Below are 21,127 nucleotides of genomic sequence, written 5' to 3' on the forward strand. Positions count from 1 at the left end.
TGCCTGGCAGCCTGAAGTAAACCTGACAACTAGGATATTTATAATTAAAGTCAGAACTACTACCTATTTTCCCCAACAGTATAGCAATCTTTTTTTGTCATGATATTAAAACATGTTTTAATTTACAACTTTGCTGTTTACTCTGAGAAATCTCTGCAAAATTAAATACAAATTGAGGGTGTAGACTATCAAATCATCCAAGAGAAAACCTATTTAAAGGGAAACAACACAATCCGATAAAAATCACTTTATTGCTGAAACAGTAATTTGCACTGAGCAACAGAAAACATATTTCCTTCCTATGTAAGAAATCTTGTATCACTGTAAGAAAATAACATTTCTAACACAAATGTCTAAAACCATGTCACATAGTCCAAAGTTTTCATTCTGAAATCCAACAGCAGATACAACTGCACTGCTCATTTATGAACTACATTAAGGAAAAAAATTAAATTATACAGCACACCTTAAGTAGCATTTTCATTACACAATGCTCAGAGATATAGGTGCATACGCATGCACCCTTATGACGTTTGAACTACACAGTGCTAAAGGTAAATTGTTTCTCATCTTATTTGACTTCACAGCAGTCTGATTTCTGACATCATGCAACTGCTTTCCAGTTTTCTCTTTGGGTCAGTGATTTAATTCTCATGACATTCACCAAGTCTGATGTATCCAGTCAACGGACGAAGTCACCAGCTTCAAAAGGGAACTTGTTTCATATGAGCCTTGTTTGTTCCTTAAAAGTCAGAGTCATATTGCCAACTTCTTGGTTGCCCCCAAATAATCAAATTTCCTTCTTGAAGTCAGGTTATTTTTGTCATAGATGCAAATCCAATCTGCCTAGCACCTTATACACAATCACGTTCTCCCTCTATTTTATTTTATTAGAAACTAGAGTCTCAAGTTTTTATTTATTTATTTAACATTTGTTGACCGGGAAAGTCCAACTAGGTTCTGAGAGCCTGTTTTCAGCGAAGGCCCGAGGAGAAATGCTCCAGATGGGAGATGGGAAATGCTTATCTTTGCTTTGCAAAGATTTGCTTGTGATCTTGTGTGTTATCTTGTTGTTGTTATCTTGTGTGTTATCTTGTGATACAAGATATCACAGTACTAAAAAACTTACATGTGAGCATAAGCAGATGATAAACAGATGGGAAATGCTCAAGATGGGTGGAACAAATCAATGTAGTACAAACCATAATGCTTTTACAAAGCAAATGTAGCCTATTATATTTGCTCAAGCCACTTTGTTCAAATACAAAATGCAATTTCAGTCTTCTAATAACCAACTGTCAGCATCACAATAAAAATTCTATAAAGATGGTAGGTAGAGAGACAAAAAATATATATGCAATGTGACTGCTGCAAAAATCATCTTTTTCGAGTTAAAACGGATACTATGCCACAGAAAATGGAAACATTAAAGTCATAACACATTCAGGGAGGAGTGATCAGTCATATGTTTTGCACAAGCAAATGTGATGCTGAACTGACTGCATTAAAATGAAGTCAGTCTACAAACATGAGAAAAAAAATCAATACGGATCAGTATTAAATACAAACGTGCTACAACTTGGCTAGCTCCTTTTCTGCTCCCTTTAAACATCAAAACAGTAGTTTTCTGTACTTCTGCAGACTTATCGCTCCAGTTTATTTTGCCTGTTGTGTATGTGATAGTTCTGGATGGAGCTTAATCACTAAACTCAAGAAAAAAAGTCATCTGAAGTTCATTTCTGCAAATTCCTCTCCCACTCCAGGAATTAATTGTGGGCTTCGCGACAGGGCCCAGGACACTCTGACAACAATTCTTTCCTGTCTGAAGAGTACAAAAACATAAAACAAAATACACAATTACACTTTGCCATACTTTCATACTACAGTAAAAAAATGATGATTACAAGTTCTTAAAGAGATTACAATTAGTGTACACCAGAAAAGTACTGTTCGTGGGCAATAACACTTCAAAGTTAGCAGCATGTTTTTCAATTTCCTTTCCTGACATCTAGCATAAAAGCACTAGACCAATGGTTAATAGGTCGTTTTCTTCTTGGCTGGAACCTTCATTTTGTAACGAGCTCAGTTCACAAGACAACAGAATTTTGTCTAAGTAGTTTTGGCCTGAAATCTGCTTTTATTTCGCCCAGCCATAGTTTTTAACATATAAAATAAGTATAAATGGCACGGGCAACAAAACCTTGAGATGCGAAAGTACTATCCAACAAATGTCTGTCTCTAGCCTCAGTGTGTTCCAATGGAACACACCAAGTGACTGATACGATACATACTATTATACTTTAGTCATTCTCATAATACTGTCACTGTATATCGAACATCCAGTTCTTGGCCCAAGCTCTCATGTATGGGTTACATCACTGTCACAGCATCCAAACAGCAGAGTTTTCCTAGTAGTTACCAATGTCTGAGTCTGAGTCGGTGCTGTGGTGACTAGAAGCTTTTGCTCCATAAATCCAAGTAATGTTGACAAGAGGGCTTTAGGTTTTGTTGCTTCTTTAGCAGGACAGTAGTCTCTGCTGTCACTTGAACATTCTAAGTAATAAACTGATCAAAGTCTGAACATTTGTGACTGTTTAATATCAGTTAGGGATATTCTTCAGTGTTTATGTTGGAAAAGGTGTCAGTTATGGCTTTTATTAAAAAAATAAAATAAAGATTTTGTTTGCCCCTGCTGTCCATCTATCATCAGCACCTTCCAGCTAACCATTTCATCAGTTTCTCATCTCTGGATTAAGGGTTGACTAAGAGGGATTATCATTTAAACAGCTTTCAGGAGTGGTTCAGAGTTTTCTTAAGGCCCTATCCACTGCATATACCTGGTAAAGGCCTATGGAGGGGCAGAGAATGGGGTGACCATGGAGAACATCCCTCATTTCTGCAAGAAACATTTGCTGCAAGAAACATTTGCTCCAAGCAGCCTGCCCTTTTCCCTGAAGCTTTCCTGTCTCCACTAGGAGAAATAAAACCCCTCTGTGTGCCCTGAATAAGAGTACCCCCTCACTTTCCCCTTCAGAAAAGCAAGAATGACACATCCCTTCACTCCCCTCCCAGCTCCTCCAGTGATGGGGCTACTAACTGAACACCAAACACTTAGAGTCACAGTCCGTGCTCCATCCCTCTGCGCCACAGAACCAGGACCAACATTTTTAGTCTGTAATTCCTCTGAAAGAAAGCTCACAGAAAATGTTGTGCCTTGTTAGGTGCCATCACATTTAAAACTATTACTAAAAATTCAGTTCTAAACATTACAACATAAATTGCATGAGTTCCCACTGTTGGCTCTGTGCTTGTCTTTTTTAAAACAGACAAACTAACACATCATTAATCTAAAATGCAAAACATTTTTTACGTAGCGGTTTCAGAAAGTTTTTGAAAAAAAGGCATTCTAATTCCATCTGCTTTTTTTACCAACATGGCATAATTTTGGGCCGTGTCCCCTATGTTTTGCAGTTGTCAGAGACTAGTTTCACTAAGGCAGTCAAAACTGAAAATAAAATGTTTATTTTTTTTAATGCCTATAAGAAAGCACTAAGGAAGCCTTGAACATTTGAAAAAGTATTGTTCTCAGACAAAGAAATGGCTTAATATTCTATTCCCTGCTCCTTGGAAGAAATGGCTTAATATTCTATTCCTAGTTCCTCTGAAGAAATGGCTTAATATTCTATTCTTAGCTCCTTTCAATGATAAAATGCTTCTTCTACATTGCTGATGCTGACAATCAGAAAATGGCAAAGCAGCACTCTAGTATTCACGAATCATACAGCATCTACATCCTACAAGACATGATGTAGGTCAACTCTGGCTAATGGTGCCATCTTCAATAATCAAAAATCCTTTTAGTGCTATACTATAGCTCACAACAAAGCTCTTCTAAATGATGTCTGCATGTTGTAGAAAATGAGAATTTCTTCTACAATTCTCCCTTCAACAAAGAAAATGAAGTGGAATAGAAGGTGGACAAAGTGCTACAATACAGAATTCAAGTAAAAATCTTCTCCTTGATGGCTGTGATCGATCTACCATGAATAAGGAAGACATATGTCCAGGGGAAAAATTCTATAATGCAAAATACTAATCAAAAACATAGCAGAAAAATGTAAAGTATCCTTAGAAAGGGACATGTCACTGTTCCAGAGTCTTTGTTGTAAGAAAAAAAGTCCAACATATAACAGTTTACATCTTTCTGTCTCATTACAGCCGAGTGACGTCTCCAGGCGTTTCTGCAGTTACACCCTACTGCTCCTCTAGGCGTCAAATATTGCCTGTTCATATTTGCATTAATAATTCCAAAACCATGTTACATACAAGGTATCGGAAAATTTTATCTTGAAGCATACATGATAGCAAACACAATTGTATTGATATATGACCTCTGTCAATGGGTATTTGTTAAAAATGTAAGGTGATAACTTCAATTTTTAAATGCTGAAGCCACACCCACTAGGAGTTAAAGGTACACACTCAAAAGAGCTCTACTGGAGGGAATGAGTCATCCAAAAGCAACAAAACGTATAACAGTAAATTGCCAAATTCTCATTTCTTTCTCTGACAGATGGGACAGTGATCTTGGATTTGGAAGATGCTATGAAATACTAAAAAAAGTAAGGATGACTAAAAATATTTAAGAAGCTCTTTAGAGATTGTTTTGCTGCTGCTGCTGTATTTTCTATTTTCTGCTTCTGCTACTGTTGTCAATAACAAATATGTACCTTTAAATAATAAGAAACTATGCATTAATGAGATTGCTCTAAATAATTAATTGTGTAATTGATTTATTGGAGTGATGAAGTTATAAATTAAATGCACACTGAGCATGACATTGTCTTGATAAAGCCTGGGAGAGCCCGGGCGAAAGCGCTTGACTGAATTTTGTGTTTTTTAATTATTTTTCGTGAACATTTACTTGTGGATTTACATCAAATTAAAGCAGAGTTTTTTACAAACTATCCGGTTCCTGGTGATATCTTTGGTCGTGAGCTTGTGGATTTGGAAGATGCTTAATGGCATGCACAAATCTGCACCACTTATGGTACACCTCAGATTTATTTTCAGCTCAAAGTATGCCCTTTTAGTCTAGACAACGCTCTTAAAAAAGTTTCAAAATGTTGGATACCTGTCACAGCAGTTTTGAGAAATCAAGGTTGTCAAATGAATCCAAACATGAGTGATTGTACTCAAACTCAGTTTTAGTATCATATCCTAAATCCAGCAGTCATTATCCTTCAGAATCCAATGGACTTGCCATCAACAGCAATTAAAAAAAAAAAAAAAAAAAAAAAAAAAAAAGAGCTGGCACCCTAATTCCTAATAAAATGTTTTCACAAGAACCATATTCACCACTTCAGGAGATGATTCTCCTGACTTAGGAAAGAATTCAAGACATGGACATTCTATTCTATTCTACTCAGTGTCCAAACATGACTCCCTTGTCCGGAAGTATGTTTCTCAGAATCCTGGGTCGCAGGCATTCTAGTATTCAATTAATTAAAAAAAAAAATGCCAGATTACAAATATGAAAAATTCAGTCCTACTTACAGAATCTTTGGGACAAAAACACTCCTTGGAAAACACCCTTCCCATAATTTTAACTCTAATAAAGCAAATATTCTTTTAGTGAACATGTATGGATAACTGCTGATAGGCCAATTCTCTCCTTTTCTGCCAAGTCTCAAGCAAAAGATGCATTTGACAGAGGCCTTGGACTACACATGAACGAATAAGTTATTCAAAGTTAGTGGTTTCCAGCTTACCTAAATGTGTTACATAAATAAGAGAGATAGATGACGGCAGTGGAACTGGCAATCAAGCCATTCTGGACCCAGGGGTTCTAAACACAGCAACAATACAATGGAGTGCATACATGGGGAATGTCGCTGTTTGTCTTTTGGCTTTTCCCGGTTAGGGGTTGCCACAGCGGAACTCCACTCCGCTAATGATTGGCAGCGGATTTTTACAGTGTTGAGTTGCCAACCCGACGCCCAACCTTCAAAGAAGGCATACCCAATCACGCAAGCACCTACCTGCATGTCTTTAAACGTCATGTGACTGTGGGGAGGATATGCAGACTCCACACAGAAGGCGATTCTTATAATGTATGTAGGTTGGCAACAAGGTTACAGATTCTCTCAACTTTGGGCATTCAGCTAAAAAGCTGTCTACCTTTCAGGTGACTGCAACTCACTAGGAGAAAGCTTAAGTCAAAAATTTCATATGGAACACAAGCACCTTTGTTACTCAAAGGCTTTCTCAGATTCGCAAAAAAGGGGGAGTACCTATGAAAGATCTATTTTCCTTACCTCTCAATTTTCTTAGTTCTTGACAAAGGAGAAAGATGATCTGATTAAAATGGGATAGAAGAGATTCTATACATTTACATACTAATTCTTTTAGCTCAGAGTTCTATTACAGGTTAAAAAGTTCCCAGTTAATTCTAATATCTCTATTACCAAGACAACTAAAAAACACATTCTTAGTGTAAAAGATATCAAGGATACGACCAACCAACTTGCTTTCAAGACTGAACGGCACCTTCCACATGCCATGACTACTGATGTGCTCGAGGAAGCTGTGTAAAAGCAGGGGTTAAGGCGACAGAAACTTGAGAGCTTTCATGTCTCAAGAAGGTAAGCTGGAGCCCTGAAAGCAAAATGCTAGTAAAGAAAAATAGAACATATATACATATGTAAGAGTACACACATCCATGCCCTGGCAATGCACCTAGAGAATAACAAGGGGGGTGGAAGGAGGGGATGGCTCCTTGACAGTGATCCATTAAAATATCTACTGTTATGGTAAATTTACTTACACAATTGTATTATGTTCAGTAGCCTAAGCTATGCAGGTAGATTGCCATGTTTAAGATTGCCTAGGGAGTAGAAAATAATTTTCAAATCCAGGAACCACTGAAGAATGGTCCTACCAAAGCCTGTTCTGGATCTAGAAAAGGAATCCAGTTTGTAATGCCTTGTGCAAGTATGTACAGAGGACCAAGCTGCTAACTCTGGAATATTTCTAGAGCCCCCCCTTTCCAAAAATCCACAAAAGAAGCCAAAGCCCTGGTAGTGTGCGTCTAAGCCTGGCAAGAAGTGGACTGTCATGTTGAGAATAGCAGAAATAGCATGAGATAACCATGTAGAAATGGACTGCTTTGACACTAGTTGACCTTTACTGATTACCTTCATAGGAAGCGTATACCTGATCAGCCTTCCTGAAGGAGTTTGTTCTATAAAATTAGAATCAGAGTTGTCTGTGGACATCTAAGAGTATGTAAGATTCCCTCCCCCATTGTTTTTAGGTCCTGAAAGGAATACAGTGAGATTAATATATTGGTTCAGTTTAAACTCTGAAACCACTTTAGGCATAAAAAAAGAAGTTATGTACTCACCATAACATTCCATGTGTGTTGCCCATCTTCTCCTTCATTCTTGCTAGGTTGGGTTCGGATCCAATCCTCAGATCTGTCTCAGTCTTATCTTCAAGCTTGAGGCTCTCTGCCAGCTCGTGGCTAAACTCCTATCTCAGCATGCACTAGGACCATCCTCAGATCTTGTTTGCTAGGGTTAAGGTTATTTGAAAGAAATAACTAGAGGTTGATGAAGAAGGTCAGAGATCACGGAAAACCAATTTGTAGACTTTGTCTACTAGAAGTGCAAAATGGTAGGGGGATGGAGGGTGGGATGTAATAATGAAGGCAAAGATGGACAGCACACATGGAACGTAATGGTGAGTACATAACTTCTTTATGTGGTGTTGTCCTATCTCGCCTTCATTCTTACTAGGTTGGAACAGCATCCTTAGCACCATTCGTCTTGGGTGGCTCAATTTACATACTTATTTTATTTATTTTGCATTTGCTGACCGGGTTTGTTCGACTGAGCTTAATAGCCCTTTTTCAGTGGAGGCCCTAGAGAAAAGCTCCAACATAGTTTAACAGACTATCATCTAGAGTAGTAATTAAACAAGACACATAATATATACAAATACAAAAAAGCATAAAATCATATACAGTTTAAAAAATGTTCTCATCATACAGAGTAGTATTTAATCTTAGTTGTAGTAAGTAGAAGTGAGAAGTGGAAATAGTAGACAGGAGAGAAAGGAGAAAGAGCAAGTGGAGAAATAGAAAAGGATTAGAGAAAGGTTTATGGGGGATGACTACACTGGCAGATCCATTTAGTTTGCAGGATTGTTTAGTAGCAGTCTTAAATTGTTTTAGTTGCTGAAGTGACCTGATTTCGAGTGGTAGACTATTCCAAGCCTTGGTGGGATTGAAACTGTAGAGATTATGGCCTATTTTAGCATTAGGTTTATGGATTTGCATAAGGCCTTGGATGGAACTTTGGAGGGATCTTGTTGGGGTGTAGTGGGAGATTAGAGATGACAGAGTCGGGCAGTAAGTAGGTTTCTAGAGAATAGAGTGAATGATGTGAGACTGAGTAAGTAGGTGCAAGTTAGGTAATTCTAGTCAATTTAATTCTTTCAATGAGGGACAGTGGTGGGACTTACATGCACTCTGTGAAGCAAATCTTGCTGTCTTGTAAGTTGTTTCTAGTTTGGCTAGCAGTCCAGTGTTGAGGTTAGTTAGAATTTCAGAACTACAGAGTAAAGTGGGTATGAGGTAAGAATTAGATAGGGTTAACTTGGCTTTTTTGTTAAGAAATTTCTTGTTATGGTACAAAAGTCCTAGCTTCTGATGTGTTTTCCTAATGCAGTTATTGATATGTAAATCAAACTTTAAGTGATCATCTATAGTAACACCTAGGAGTTTTGTGCTGCTGTCTACCTGTATTGGAGTGCTGTTTAGGGACAATATTGAGAAGGAAGATTTGATATAGTGAAGATTTTTAGGGAGAAAGAATAATAGTTTCGTTTTTTTTTTGGGGGGGGGGGGGGTTGAGAATAAGTTGGTTACCAGATAGCCAGTTTTCTACAGAGATAAAGGAGGTCTGTGTAACTGAGATGAGTTCAGCTGGAGAGTCAGTGATAGTGATAACTGTAGAGTCATCTGCATATTGTATGAGGGATGACTCAGGACAGGAAGAGGAGAGAAGATTGGTAAAGATATTGAAAAGTAGTGGACCAAGGATGGAGCCTTGTGGAACACCCATTTTAACAGAAGGAAGAGGGGAGTGAACTGAAAGCCATTTTGTTGACTGGTAGCGATCAGAGAGGTAAAGTACAGTTTTGTACCTACCATAAATGTAGATGTTAGAGTGTAGACACTGCTGCAGTTATTACACTTGGGTTATCCTGCCGTCAGGCGGTTCCCCAGCTGGCCTGAGTTCCAAAGTCTTGGTCCGACGTCGGTTGCTGTCACCTCCTCCCTGAAGTCAGTGCGACAGGGGTATATAAGATGCAGCCGACGCCATTTTCTTCAGTTTTTCTTGCCCCAGATGTCAGGTGCCCCCAAATAGGTAGGCAATTCAAATTGCTAATACAACATACATAAGAAATGCAAACAACATACTTTCAGCTACCAGCAAATACTCCCCATAGGTAGTAAAAGGTAGAGGAACTAGGTACGTACTAGCCAGTAAGAGGGGAAGGAGGTAGGGTAACCTGGACTGCAGAGGGGAAGGAGGGAGGGTAAACTGGACTGCAGCAGTGTCTACACTCGAACATCTACATTTATGGTAGGTACAAAACTGTACTATGTTCATCGTGTGACACTGCTGCAGTCATTACACTTGGGTAGAATCCAAAAGCTGAGGTAGGGTGGTTGATTCTATAAGGCATTAGGGGTGGCTATAAGGCCCTGCAGCACTGCAGAGGCGAAGCCAGCTCTGGATTTAGAGTATAGAGGCAGATGGTAATGCTTGGTGAAGGTATGCACAAAACTCCATGTTGCTGCTTCCAAAATATCCTTGGTAGGTACTCCTCTGAAGTAGGCAGCGCCCTGGTGGAGTGACATCTAATGCTGTTAGGCACAGGTTTTCCATGGTGCGTATAGCAGAAACGTATGTAATGTCCTATCCATTTGGAAATGGTCTGTTTAGAAATAGCTTTTCCCTGTGCTGCTGCAGCATATGCTACCAATAATTGCTCATATTTTCTGAAAGCTTTGGTTTTGTCCAAGTAGAAGCGTAACTGCCTGTGAATGTCCAATGAATGCAGTAGTCTTTCCCCTTTATTCTGTGGTTTTGGATAAAAGGTAGGCAAGTGAATGGTTTGGTTTACAGACACTTGAAACTACCTTAGGCATAAACGTAGGGTTAGTTCTTAAGGACACCCTGTCCTGGTGGAAAATGAGGAAAGGTTCCACTGCCATTTATTTATTTAAATTTGTTGACCGGGAGTGTCCGACTGGATGTAGGTCCATTTTCAGCGGAGGCCTGGGGAGAAAAGCTCCACAGTAAAATAAACAGACAGTAGTTACACTGGATTGCATAGTGATTAACAATTTAACATAGCAATTACTTACAACATATTTACAGATGAAGAACATAGTACATCAGTAGACAACAAGAATCTATATGTGAAGTACATAACAGACATTAACAAATGTTACAATGAGAAGTTCCTGCTGTATAATAAGTACTAGGCTTATGAGCATCTGAGCTTGCTATAATCAAGGTAGTTAGTGGAGTGGAAAGAAAGGTAGTGGTTGGATGGGGTGGATGATATTAGAGTGGGAGTTGCAAGGGCATAGCCAGCATGTTTTTAGGTGCACTTTTAGTAAAGTTTTGAAGTGGGTGCATGATGCCATTAGTGCCTGTAATTCTGAAACTCTTTTTGCAGAAGTTATTGCCAGGAGCAGAGCAGTTTTCCAAGAAATGTATTTTTATTTTGCCGTGCTAGCTGGTTCAAAAGGAGGTAAAGTTAATTTTTCCAAAACAAAGTTGAGGTCCCAAGTTGGAGTAGGTGTTCTACGGGGCGGTCTTATGTTTTTAGCCCCTCTGAGGTACTGTTTTAGCAAAGGATTAGAGAAAATTGGTGGATCCATCATGTAATGTGCAGAGATGGCAGAGGCGTGGGTCTTGATGGACGAAAGGGAGAGGCCTTTGTCCAGCATCTCAGTCAAATATTGTAGTATCGGAGGAATGTTTGGCACAAGAGGATCAAGGCTGAGAGCCTGGTTCTAGGCACAGAATCTCATCCATTTATCAGAGTAGGCTTTCCTGGTGCTAGGCTTTCTGGCCTCCAGAATGACATCCATAACTGCTTTGGAGAGAGGCATTGCTTGTGTGGCTAGGAAATCTTCCATGCAGCTAGGTTTAGTGTTTTTAGCTGGCTGTGGAGTAACTGATTGTTGTGCTGAGACAGCAGATGTGGTATTTGAGGCAAAATCCAGGGTGGTCCTTGTGCTAAGTTTTTTAAGATTGGGTACCAGTGCTGGCGTGGCCAGTCTGGTGCACTCAGGATAATTTTTGGCTCTTCTTGCCTGGCTTTTATGAGTACCTTTGGGAGAAGAGGCAGTGGTGGGAAAGCATATACTTGTAGGTTTGTCCAGCTGAATGAGAGGGCATCCACTTTCCATGCTTGCGGATGGTAACTCCTTGTGCAGAATTTCTTTAGCTGGCAATTCATTGGGGAGGCAAACAGATCTATGTCCAGGCTCCACCATTTCTTTGTTATCAATCTGAATATTTGAGGATTCAATTCCCATTTGTGGGGATCCATGATATTTCTATTTAAGTCGTCTGCCAGTGTGTTTTTCTCTCCTGGCAGGAATTGTGCTTGTAGTTGAATTGATAGTTTACAGCTGTGTTCCACAAGGTCATGGTTTGTCTGCAGATGGGGTAGGAGTGAGTGCCCCCTTGCTTATGTACCACATAACTGTGGTGTTGTCTGTCTTTAGCAGTAGTTGTCCTGGATGCAACAGGTCCTTGAAAGCTATAAGGGCATTTTGTACAGCTAGCATCTCTTTTTGATTGATGTGAAGATGCCTTTGTTCTGCGGGCCACTTGCCCTGAATACATTTTCCTGCCATGTGTGCTCCCCCAGGCGTAATCCGATGCATCTGTTGTCAGTGTTTGCCTGGCTGTGGGTTGAGTGAAAGGCTGTCCGTTGTTGAGGTGACAAGCTTGAGCCCACCATCGAAACTCCTGTTGAAGGCAAGGTATTAGTGGTATAACTGTTTCCAAACTTTGACAGTGTTGAGACCATACATTCTCTTTAGGTACCATTGTAGTTTCCTCATATGCAGTCTGGCATATGGAATTAGTAGTATGCAAGATGCCATGAAGGCCAAGGCCTGCAGAATTTTTCTTGCAGGGAGTTGGGTCTTTATTGCCATCAACTGAAAGTATTGTGTCAGTTGCCCTTGCTTGTCAGGCGTGAGAAAAGCCATCTGGGCCATTGTGTTCAAGCTGGCACCCAGAAATATTATCTCTTGTGAGGGCACTAGTTTTGATTTCTTTTCGTTTACTGTGTACCCCAGGCAACTTAATAACTTTTTTACAAACGCCAGATGCTATAGAAGAATGTCCTTGCTCTCTGCTTAAATCAGGCAGTCGTCCAGGAATGGGTAAATTTGAATTTCTTTTTGTCTGCAAAATGCAATTACTGGTGCCAGGCACTTCGTGAGGACCCTGGACGCAGTAGATAATCCAAAGGGCAGTGCAGAGAATTGATAGTGCATTGGACCAGCTAAGAACCTGAGGTATCTTCTGCAGTTTTGTCTGATAAGGACATGCAGGTATGCCTCCTTGAGGTCCAAAGTCACGAGGCAAGCTTGCTTTCCCAGCATGGGAAGAAGCTGCTGTAATGTCAACATTTTGAATTTCGGAACATCCAGGTAAGTGTTTAGTTTAGAAAGATCCAGAATGGGCCTCCAGGCTTTGTCTTTTCTGGGAACCAGAAAGAGTCTTGAGTAAAATCCTTGCCCTTGTTCCTGTGGTGGTACCTTTTGAATAGCTCCCATGTTCATGAGTGCCATCATTTGATTTTTGGGCCTCTGCCCATTGATTTAGTGGCAGATTTGGCAATCCTTTTAATCTTGGCAGAGTGTGAAAGTGGAACCTGTAACCTTTTGAAATAATATTGAGAACCCATTTGCCTTGGGTGATCTTATGTCAATTGTGACAAAAAAGTGCCAGTTTTCCTCCCAAAGGGGCTGCCAAGAGTGAGTTGTTTGGCAGCTGGAGTGGGAAGTCATTGGGGCTGTTTTTTATATGGTTGGTGCCTGTCTTCCCCTTCTTTCTGGCCTGATGCACCCCACTGTCAAGGCCTGTAAGGACCTTGTGGTTGACCTCTTACCTCTTGGCCGTCTGTATCTTCCCCTTTGAGGTCTGTCATTAACTGGAAAGGACCAATTCTTTGTTGGCCAGTTTCTACTAAATCGAGGAGGCTGAACCTGTAAGAAATCCTTCACTGTTTGCATAGATTTTGCCTTATCCTCCATTTTCTTTAATACCTCTTCTGCCGTAACTCCAAATAAAACATCCTGCTGTAAAGGTACATCCAGTAATTTAGCTTTAACATGACCTGGTAACGTATGTTCTTTTAACCATGCAGGTCTTCTAATGACAGAGCCTGTAACTGCTGCTTTGCATGAGGCCTCTAAAGAATCAAAACCACATTGCAAAGTATGCTTTACCACTTGTTCAGCGGCATGCAATAAATCCTGCATTTCTTTAAAATTAGGAGGATCTGTATCTGGAAGCATTTTTTGTTTCAACTGAGACATCAAAAATTGCTGCTATTTTTAGCATGTGAAACTGGCAATTTAAGGCTCTCATTGCCAAAGTTGCAGACGTATATACTTTCTTTCCCCATCTGTCTAGTGCTCTGGAATCTCTGTCAGAGGGAACTGGGTTCTTTTCTGAGGCTTTAACCCCTTTGGGTCCCTGAGAAATAGTTTCAGGATCAGCAACATGGCTTTTATACAGAAATTTGTGCGAGTCAGGGAGACTGTAATATCTGTCCGGTTTAAGTGGAGCTGGAAGTAAGGAATCAGGATTTAAGCTGGATTCAGTGTACACATCATCCACAATATCTAGCAATGGCGGAATAGCCAGGGGTCTGTGTTGAGTTAATAATAGGAAGTCTCTGAGCCTTTTGTTGGATTCTGAATAATCCTGGCCTTCCTAATGGAAATGTTCCCTCATGGTATGTAAGGTTTCCCCCAAAGGAGTAGTCCTCAGGCGGAGAGGCTGACGGAATAGATTCCACAGCATCAGAATCCTCATAAGGGGGTAAAGAATATCCCAGGTCTGAGGATGAATCTGAGGAAATGGACCCCTGGTCGGATGAATCATAATCTGCATCCTGTCTAGGCCTTTTATCAGGTGGGGATGGGAACCCCTGATCAGAGTGATTAGGTCTTCGGACATTTTGAGCATTTGTTTCTTAGGCATGGAGGCCTGCCCTGGAGAATGATGTGCTTGTTTCTTAGTTTTTAAAGGAGGCTTTGACTTAGAAGAGGGTTTAATGCTTAGCTGAGTAGGTCTGAAGACACCCTCTGAAGCTGCGGGTAGCTCAGGTACTCTGGATCCCTCTGTAGGATCGGTATCGGTCTGCTGAAAAGCTAGTGCGTCCGAAGGCCCAGCCATCTCCACGTGGGGGTCGGGGGCGGCCTGTGGCTCTGCAGAAGTGGTCGTCAGGGGCTGCGAAGGTGCCTCACTGAAAACCGGAGAACCGGTGACTGGCCTAGAAGAGGCTTCGTCAGTTTTGGGCCTCGGATGCCTGTCCTTGTCTTTGCGCTTTTTATGAATACCGTTCGTTGGAAGTTCCAATGGCATGGTATAATTAAATTTTCTGCCAAAGTAATGTCGGGCAAAATCAAACCGACGTTTAATAGTGCGCTTATTAAACCTAGCACAAAACCGACAACCAGTAACGTCGTGGTCTGGGCCTAGGCATGGGATACAATAAGAATGGAAATCCTTATGAGGTATTTGCTTCCCACAAGAAATACAGTTATTAACTTTTACTGACATTGGTCTGAGGCAAGAAAAAGTTTCCCCAATGGGGTACTTCGCTTTGTAGAAGACTTCGGTTCTGGATTCGCAATGAAAATCTCAGGAGTAGGCCGACTGGCACTTGCGAACTGCTTTTTCTTCGGGCACCACGCGGCAAGAAAGACTGAAGAAAATGGCATCGGCTGCATCTTATATACCCCTGTCACACTGACGTCAGGGAGGAGGCGACAGCATCCAATGCCAGACCAAGACTTTGGAACTCAGGCCGGCTGGGGAACCGCCTGACGGCAGGATAACCCAAGTGTAATGACTGCAGCAGTGTCACACAATGAACATCTGTGAAACCATGAGACAGTAGCAGGTGAGAAATTAAGGGTAGTGAGTCTGTGCAGAAGAAGAGGGTGACAAATGGTGTAAAATGCTTTAGAGAGGTCTAAGAAAAGACAGGAAATAAGTTTATTATTGTCTCTGGCAAGTGAGACAGAATTAAAGGAGGACAGAAGAGCTGTAGTTGTGCTGTGTTTGGGATGAAAGCCATGTTGAGTCGATGTGAGTAGATTTGCTTGAAGTAGGTATCGCATTACTTGTTTGGGTATGCATTTTTCTTGAATTTTGGAGAGAGGCAAGAGTATAGCGATGGGTCTAAAGTTGGATATTTCAGTGGAGTTACCTCCTTTATGTATAAGAAGGGTGTAGAACTGTTTCCAAATAGTAGGAACAGTAGACACAGAGATACAGCAATTTATTAGTATGGAGACTGGAAGAGCAAGGGGATCAGCAACGATCTGTAGGAAAGAAGAGGGGATATTGTCTACTGATGTGGAGCATGGTTTAATTTGGATAGCAGAGATTTTATAAAGTTGGTAGAAACTGGTTTTAAGGAGAATTTATTTGTAGTGTTATTTTTTTGGAGCCGAGTCTGAGCTGTTCAATTTATTTTTATGAACAGCTAGGTTAGAGATGGGGTTGAGTAGTTTGGATACTGACTCAATAAAATAAGAGCTGAAGATGGCGACAGTTTCCTCATGTGTTTTGTTACGGCAATGATTTGGACAGCTTGGGGAACCTGGGTGTACTACTTGGTTTATTGAATTCCAGAACTTTTTGGGATTAGATTTAAAGGTAGAGGGTGGGAAAATATTCCTCAGAATCGTGGAACCAAAGGAGACTCTGTTCCTGGAGACCAAATTGACTTTCTAATGAGTGATAAAGGTATGTGGTTTTGCCCATGTTGCTGCAGCACAAATGGTATCAATTGGTAGTCTAGCCAGAAATGCTGGAGGCTGCAATGGCTTTTGTAGAGTGGGCTTTAACTCTTCTAGGGAGATCTCTATTTTGAGACTTATAGATAAAAGTTATGCAATCTGAAAGCCATTCTGAAAGTATCACCTTGGAGACTGTACTGACTGAAAGGAAACAAATACCTGATCAGATTTTCTGAACTCTCTAGTTCTGTATAAGTAAAAATGTAACTGTCTATGCACATCCAGTTGATGTAACATGCATTCTGCCTTGTTTTCTTAATTTGGAAAGAAGACTGGCAGCTCTGTAGGTTGGTTCAAATTTGATTCTGAGCATACTTTGGACAAAAAGGAAGGGTTTGTTCATAAGGACACCCTGTCCCTATGGAAGAGTACGTAGGGGGGGGCTTTATAAACAAGGCTTGCAACTCTGACACTTTTCTAGCAGAGGTGATTGCTATCAAAAGAATAATTTTCCATGTCAAAAACTTGATCTCGCAAGATGATGCTGGTTCAAAAGGGGGAAAAAATTAAACGAGACAGAATGAAGTTTAAGTCCCATGGTGCTGAAGGGTCCCTAATAGGTGGTCTTAATACTAAAGTGCCTTTAAGAAATGCTTTGAATAGTCTATGAGACATAATGTTGAGGCCAGATTCACTTAGATGAAAACTGGAGATCGGTGCTAGCTGAACTCTATCGGTAGCTGCAGCTGGACCTTCCTTGAATAGTTCTGCTAGGAATTCTAAAATGGACTTTGACTGGGGCAGAAAAGGGGTCAATGTGGTTATGAGAAGCCCATAAGGAGAATATTTTCCATTTGCTTCTATATAACTTTCTTGTCAAAGCGTTAGGAGAATAAATTATTGTGTGTTTAACTGCTGAAGAGAGGTAGGAAACCTGGTTATTGTTGGAATCGAGCAGCCATGCTGTCAATTTGAGGGTCTGAAGGGATGGATGGAGCATTCCTGATGCACGAGTCAAAAGGTCTGGAACCGGGTCCAGAATCCAAGGCTCCTCCTGAAGATGAGGCCACAGGAAGAACCATATTTGACGAGGCTAGTATGGGGTGATAAGTATCAAGTTCCTTCTCAAGCAATTGGCTTTCTGAAGTATTTTGGCTATTAGTGGATAGTGGGGAAAAGTGTAAAGGAGACCCAAGGGCCAATCGTGAACAAGTGCATCCCTTGGTGACTCTCCTGGAGGGGGGATTAGGGAAAAGTAGCTGCTGCATTTGGCATTATGAATGTCACAAAAAGGTCACAGAAAGGCTGGGCCCATTTGCGGAAAATCTCTTCTGCTACTTCCTGTTTTAGGGACCACTAGTGAGGCATTAGAATCAGTCTGCTGAGTCTGTCTGCATTCACGCTGGATTTCCCCGGGATGTGTGTTGCTATCAGAAAATATTGGGAGGAGGTCACCCACTCCATACTCTCAAGGCCTCTTGACAAAGGGGGTAACATCTGGTCCCTCCTTGTTTGTTTATGTACCACACAACTGACATGCTGTCTGTCTGTATTGCAATAGTTCCCAGCGGAAGAGAGTCGTGGAATGCTTGCAATGCCAGAAGCACTGCTCTCATCTCTAGAACACTGATGTGCAAGTGGGCCTCATGATCCTACCAGGTGCCTTGTATTGTCTTTCTCAGATAATGCCCCCCACCCTATCTGAGAGGCATCCATGGTCACAGTGGCCAGTGGTTGGAGAAGTACAAATGCTCGACCTAGAGTCACTTGAGTAGAGTAAAGCCACCAACGAAGGTCCTTCTTGTAAGTTTCTGTTGTTATTATCTTGTGGGACATTGGCAGTTCTTGCATCCACCACTGAGTGGATAGCAGCCACTGGAGAATTCTCATGTGCAGACATGCTAGGGGGATCAGAATTATTGCTGCTGCCATGATTTCCAGGACTTTTACTACTATCTTTGTTTGAACTTTTTTCTTTGTTAGAAGATATGAAATCTGGCATCTCAGAACTTGAACTCTTTCTGGAGGGAGTCTGGCCGTCATGTTTGTTGAGTTTAATTCTGCCGCTATGAATACCACATGCTGAGAAGGCAATAAAGCAGATGTTTTGTAGTTTATAGTAATTCCTAGGAGAGAACAGTGTTGCAAGCTGGGGTCTCTTGTTTTTATTAGTAGATGCTTGGTTGTGGCAGTTAGGAGCTAGTCGTCCAAGTATGAAAACACCTGGAATCCTAGGTGTCTCAAGTGAGCCGTGATTACTGCCATACATTTGGTGAACATTCTGGGGGCTGTAGTGAGGCCAAAGAGCAGTGCTTGAAATTGGTAGTGACTGGCTTCCAGCCGAAAAGGCAGATGTCTCCTGGATCGCCTGTCCATTTTTATGTGGTAGTATGCATCCTGGAGATCTACAGAGCACATCCAATTGTTTTGTCCCAGAAAAGGAAATATTGACTGCAGTGTTACCATCTGGAACTTGGACTTTCCTACTGGCTTGTTTAGATTGCTGAGATCCAGAATTAGTCTCCAGCCCCCTGTTTTCTTTGGAACTAAAAAGAATCTTGAGTAAGTTCTGAATCCTATTTGGTCTGCGGGGACTGTTTGGATGACTTTTGTCTACCAACTTTTGAATTTCTAAAGCTGCTTGTTCCCTTTCACAGGGTGGAATGTCCAGAACCTTTTTTATCTTTGCAATGGGGAAGGAAAATGGTATGGTGTAACCTCTGGATATGATACCTTGTAACCATCTGTCTTTTGTTATTCGTTGCCAGGCTTCTGGGTACAAAGATAAGTGACCCCCGACTGCCTCCAGAGATGGACAGATGGACCTCCATTCAGGAGAGCTGAAAGGGCTCACCAAAGAAAGAATCTCTGTTGTCCTGATTCTGCGGACCCCCCCACTGCCGTGTGGTCAGCATCTTCCATTACTACCCCCACCCCCCCTCTGCCCTGGGAGAAGATTCACCGCATGTACATTGAAAAGGTCTCTGAGATTTTCAGAAACACATTTTGCCACTTCCTTTCAGACCTTTGGGATAAGGTCTGGTAGGCATGGAAAAATGGACTCCTACAGCAGACATTCTTTCCTTCCTGATCACACCTGGTTAGTGTGTCCTTGACTTTGGGCTCGAACATAGATGAGCCATCGAACGGGGTATTCACAAAGAAAGGCTTAAAGGGCTCCGCAAAGTTACACAAGTGTATCCAAGAATGTCTCCTTAGGGAAATTTCAGAACCTGCTACTCTACTTGCACCATCTGCTGCATAAGAGATGAGTCTCATGGAGCCGTTGACAACTGAATTTAAGCTAGACAGCTGAGACAACACTGTCTGAGACCCCTTCAGCTACTGAACCTTGGAGAGCATCTCCTAGCTCTTTCAGGTGATCTCTCTGCAACCTAGTAAAAGGAGTAAGGTAATTCAGGGATCTGAGGGGAAAAGTCGTTGAAGAAAAAATGCGCTTTCCATATCTGTCCATTGTTCGAGACTCCTTGTTCAGTGGATGGACAGAAGATGTAATCTCTGTGAGCTCCTTCTTGGTTGCTGCCGCCACAACCATAGCATCTACTAGGACTCCCTTGGTTAGAAAGGTCTTGTCTGACAGAGATGTGATAAATTTGTTTGGCCTCCTACGAACAGGTTCCACTGAATCTGGAGACTCCCACACCTTCCGAGAAACTAGGTCAATAAGTTCAACGAAAGGTGAAGACACCCAAGAGGTGGAAGGGTAAGATTCGAAGGCCTTCAGGTATATGGACTCCTCTGTTGAAGGGTTGGTGGACTTCCAGCCGTCTTTCTGCTTTAGCATTTCCAGGATGTCTCCAAAGGAGACATCATCAGGAGGCGACCGTTGGGACTCTTCAGTTTCATCAAGGTCTGTATCTGAAGTGATGGACTCCTCTGGGGAGTCTAAATGCTTCCTCTTGCATAATCTCTTCCAAGTGACCTCTTCACAGGGGTACTCTGGAGAGGTTTCAGAAGAGTGAGTGGGTACCCTGTGGAGCATCCTGTGGCCTAGGATCTCTACTTCCTTGTGGATGTGAGAGTACAGAAGCAGGCACCAACATCTTAGGGGGAGGAATTTCCAGAGAGGATAGTGGACCTGTCTGTGGAGACAGTACTCTTCTCATCAGCTCAAAAGTCCCCCATCCCAGATCAGAGGATATCCCAGGATCCAAGGAAACTGAAGGATCCCCCAGAGCCAGAGACGAAGGACCCAAGGCTTAGGTAGGAACCAAACTCATCCAAGCCAAGGACCCACAAGGCAAAGTCGGATCCAACAGCTGTCCAATCTGACTTGCTCCCTCGGACCCGACTGGAAAGTGTCAGCTCCTAGACTCCTCCAGCTCCGATGGAGCTGAGGACGTCAGAGCCGTGGTTGGATATGTAGTACCAGAGATAGGTCTCAGATCCGAACATTACACCAATTCCACTACTGGACTTTCTGGCTCCAAAGCAAGGAGATAGATCGGAGGAGGAAGAGAGCCAGATGGGGTGGGAGTTGTAGGATCCGAAGCCCTCGGGGTCAGATCCAACAGCAACCTGGCCAGTGCCACTGTCGTCAAAAGGCTCGGTACCACCCGATCCACATCATCATCAGATAAACTCCTAGAGGACCAAGCTGAGGAGGTTGGAGATCTAGATCACTGTTGTATGGGTGACCTTAATGTAGGAGAGACTGGCCCCGTATCTTGAATTCAATCAGCAGTGAAATAGGGGTTGTCGGGGCTGAAGGCTTGTCAGATCCGGTACTCTTTGGGTCCAAAGAAGTCAACCTTATTTTTTTCATCGGCTCTAATGAAGTGGAAGGGGAAGACCTCTTCACAGATTTGTCTGATCTGTCTGATTTAGAGGAGGGAGACTTGTCTGTTTTAGCTGAACCCAGACCTTCTTCTAGTGCCTCAGAGAAGGGGGTTTTTATAAGACTTTCAAAATTATCTTGTTTTTCCTCTCCAAGAGTGCTCTTTGATTAAACCTGTGGCAAACAGAGCAAGACTCCTGGAGATGGACAGCCCCAAGACAATAAACACAAAGTGCGTGCTC

At 41.8% G+C, this 21,127-nt stretch overlaps 1 protein-coding gene across 1 annotated transcript in view; it reads right to left on the minus strand.

The window, feature by feature from the left end:
- Positions 1-232: 232 nt before the first annotated feature.
- LOC122790858 overlaps positions 233-21,127 on the minus strand; it is a 1,163,840-nt gene continuing 1,142,945 nt past the window's right edge. Inside the window, exon 19 of the mRNA XM_044058512.1 lies at positions 233-1,822. Coding sequence (XP_043914447.1) covers positions 1,767-1,822 — 56 coding nt within the window. The 3' untranslated portion in view covers positions 233-1,766. The remainder of the gene's footprint in view (positions 1,823-21,127) is intronic.

This window comes from Protopterus annectens, chromosome 1.part2 (genome assembly GCF_019279795.1).
Source record: "Protopterus annectens isolate FY-2018-M chromosome 1.part2, PAN1.0, whole genome shotgun sequence".
In the NCBI taxonomy this organism is placed as follows: Eukaryota; Metazoa; Chordata; order Ceratodontiformes; family Protopteridae; genus Protopterus; species Protopterus annectens.